Source organism: Aplysia californica, unplaced genomic scaffold, assembly GCF_000002075.1.
Source record: "Aplysia californica isolate F4 #8 unplaced genomic scaffold, AplCal3.0 scaffold02940, whole genome shotgun sequence".
In the NCBI taxonomy this organism is placed as follows: Eukaryota; Metazoa; Mollusca; class Gastropoda; order Aplysiida; family Aplysiidae; genus Aplysia; species Aplysia californica.
Window position 1 is genome coordinate 1 of NW_004800210.1, and position 3,463 is coordinate 3,463.

General features: G+C 41.1%; 1 protein-coding gene across 1 annotated transcript; it reads left to right on the forward strand.

Annotated features, from left to right (window-relative positions):
• Positions 1–82: 82 nt before the first annotated feature.
• Positions 83–1,029, forward strand: LOC101856403 (acidic mammalian chitinase-like). Its single transcript, XM_005113506.3, has 2 exons — positions 83–184; positions 811–1,029. The coding sequence occupies exons 1-2, from the start codon at positions 83–85 to the stop codon at positions 1,012–1,014; spliced, it is 306 nt and encodes a 101-aa protein (XP_005113563.3). The 3' UTR covers positions 1,015–1,029.
• Positions 1,030–3,463: the final 2,434 nt, after the last annotated feature.

Sequence of the window (3,463 nt, forward strand, 5' to 3'; positions counted from 1 at the left end):
TACCTACCTACCTACCTACCTACCTACCTACCTACCCGTCGACCCATCTATCAACCACAGGAGTCTTGACATGTTCAACGTGATGACCTATGACTTCCACGGATCCTGGGACAAGAAGACAGGACACAACAGTCCTCTGTACGCCCACCCTGGCGATACTGGAATACAGGCTAATTACAACATTGTAGGTTGTCTAGCAGCATTGTTTGTCTTGCAAACAAAGTTTATGTTTATCAGATGGGGATGGTTAGAGGGTGTTAATGATAGGATCATGTTCGGCCACCCGTCCAAACCGTAGTTGACACTTCTGACGACATTTGTATGTTCTAGAAATAATAAAATGAACAGTTTCTGCGCATTAAGAAACGCTCATGGTTTTCTTTTTCGCTTTAACAAAATCGATCCCAGATCATTATATGCTAGCGTTTAGTGGCTTAATCACTTATAAAATAAGTCGTATGAAAAGCTAACGGCCGAGTACCTTTCTTCCTGAAAGTACCTTCTACAAAAACCAATCAATACAAATAAAGCAATGTAAAACCAATAATTGCCACAGCAAGGACAGGGCAAACGACACTCCCCCCCCCTCTTTTCCACCTTCACCATAAACAACAACCCAAAACAAAAAAAACCCCACCCTAACTCCCACCAAAAGCAACATTCTCGAACAACGCAACTTCTCAACAAAAGACCCAAACACTTAATTTCAATGGTATTAAGTTTAAAAGAAAACATTCCTCAAATTAGTACGTTTTTCTATCTGACACTCCTGATATCCTCCTTATTCTTTCTCCTAATTAATTTCCCCAGGACTCTGCTATCAAATACTACATTCAACACGGAGCTCCTAAAGAGAAAATAAACGTTGGCTTAGCCACCTATGGTCGTAATTTTATCCTGGCTGACCCCAGCCAAAGTGATGTTAACGACCCCATCAACGGGGCTGGCCTTCCAGGAAGATACAGCGGAGAGGCGGGGTTCAAAGCTTATTACGAGGTGAGTCTATCCTGTTGACTGATTCGGCTGTGTGGCAATTTTTCAGAAGGCAAAGTTTTATTCCGCCTTTTCGGATTTCGAGCAATAGAGTAAGATTCGACTCTCAGATTTCGCCGATAACTATTGTTTTCTGTAATGCTATTCTCTTACTGTTAATTAAGAAATTAAATAAGAAGTTTTTTAAAACTGTCCTGATGCTTTAACTTCGTACTTTAAATTCACAACGCTGTGTGGGTTTTTGAGTTTATACTGAGCGACAGTGGTACTTCCGGAAGACGTGCAGTTGAGCAACTACAACACCCCAAAAAAACATGGCTCGCCCAAACAACTTCGACTGTCGTCACGCGGGGTAGTAAATAAAACTCCGAACATAAAGCATGTGTTTTGTTGATGTTTTTGTACAAAATGATAGTAAAAGCGCAGAAATACAGATTACTACAGTTATCTCGAAAAGCCAAGGTTCAAATCTTTCTTGATTACCCAACTCCTTTAGTTTTGAATAAAATGCCATCTGAAAAATTGCCAGATGTGCTTGGTTTGGTGGCAATTCGTGTGAGATATCCAGAGGACGCCACAAGCAGTAGCCCTATGTCAGATGTAATGTTTCCGTGTTGAGACTTCTCTACAACCGTTACAACCAGTCAATGACTTTCAAAATGTTGGGCCTCTAGCAGCTTTAATAATTAAGTTCTGAGGACGCTTTGGTTAAAATCTCAACATCAGATGAAAATAACATTGTGTTGAGACTTCTCTGCAACCATTAAAATATGTCTTGCTTCAAAGTGCCGATGCCCTTCTCTGTTTACTTTTATCTGCCGCTTATACCCTTTTGGGTGTCGCGGGAAGAAAGCGACGTCTCTCTGCCACCAGCCGGAGAGCTTGGGTCAGGAGGATGCCATGAGTTGTTAATGTTTCCTCGACTCCATCTATCCAGGTCTTTCTCGGTCGCCCTCTAGCCTTGTTACCATTGAATTTTTTTTATGTAGACACGTTGTGCTGGATGGTGTGTTGGTAATCGCATGAGGTGTCAGAACTATTTGATTCTTTGGTGTTGGATGTGATGCGTGACATCATTTGTGCCCACCATTGCTCTCATTATTGAGTTCCTAATTTTGTCTCGCCTGGTCTTGTTTACTGCTTTTCTAAGACATGGCATTTCACATGTTTTGCTCCAATGTCTTGTTTGAGGTCCATGTCTGGCATTGATAGGTGAGTGTTGGGATGAATATGATGTTGATCATTTTGAGTTTTGTTGTCAAGGGGATGTTAGGATGTTTCAGTAGTGGAGTAAGCTGGTAACTAACATTATTGACCTTTTGTACTCGTGTTTCAATTTCTCTGTTCAGTCGCCCCTCCTGGTCCTTCTCTGTACTCATACAAATAACTATTTTTATAACCGAAAACTGTTTTCTGTTAATTTATGTTAGGGAAGAGTGAGTATGCTAGGCTGCGGACAAAGACTGCCCTCACAGATCTCCATTTTCTTTCGGTAACAACTAAAATCTAAGCTGTTTTGGTGTGTCCATTATCATTTTTTGAAATATAATTTTGCTCATTGATCGAAAATATTTTACCAATAGTCTCTACTCTCCCCCCCCCCCCCCTCTCTCTCTCTCTCTCTCTCTCTCTCTCTCTCTCTCTCTCTCTCTCTCTCGGTTTTTTCCCTTTCCTTCTCAGCATATCGCCATCGCTCGCACCTTCCTTCCTAATTTATTTCTTTCCCTGAATGACTTCTTTATCCACAATGTACTGGGTGATCCAACCCCCCCCCCAAAAAAAAAAAAAAACAACAACAACAACAACCGTAAAACATTTTTTGTTAATATTTTCCTCCGCACTGGAGTTTTGTATTTCAAATTTATACACAACATTTGGAAGTCAAAAGGAATTTGTCTGATATTCATTTTAGATAAATCCGCTAAATAGTTTTTCTGTACATATCGCGTAAAAAACAACCCATTTTCAGCTCTGTCCCCATTTTTGTAGCAAGACGCACCAGTTCGCATTAGGCCTACCACTAAAAATCACAACGATTGCGCCATATTGCAAACTACAGTAGTCTAACAGGCCAACAGAAGCTTGCAGATAGTTTTTCTTAAGTTTCCTTTGCCTGCTGAGATCATCGTTAAGATTGATAAAGAGCAGAGAGTTTTTTAATTGAACTTTTCCTCACTACCAACTCATTTCGTAAGTTTCGCACAAGGTACAGAAAAAAAATGGTAAACTGCCCTTAAGGCCTTATTTGATGCCAAGGGTGAAAATGGTCCATCAGTTAGGACCTGTAGAGAATCAGAACTGAAAATTCCCAGACAAAGCGACCGCTTCAGGTCAAACACACAGTTCGCTCCCCTTTAAACGTCACCAGGGTGCAGTATTCAGTAGATGAGCCCCATGAGATGTCTGTCCGTAGACGATGTCTGCAGCAATGACTGTCCTAATTCCCAACGGTCCGCATTCTCAAGGCAGA

Bases quoted from the DNA above. Each gene is read 5' to 3' on its own strand.
- LOC101856403 (XM_005113506.3), top strand. From the start codon at position 83: ATGACCTATGACTTCCACGGATCCTGGGACAAGAAGACAGGACACAAC. The intron at 185-810 runs GTAGGTTGTCTA...TAATTTCCCCAG, and splicing joins TACAGGCTAATTACAACATT to GACTCTGCTATCAAATACTA.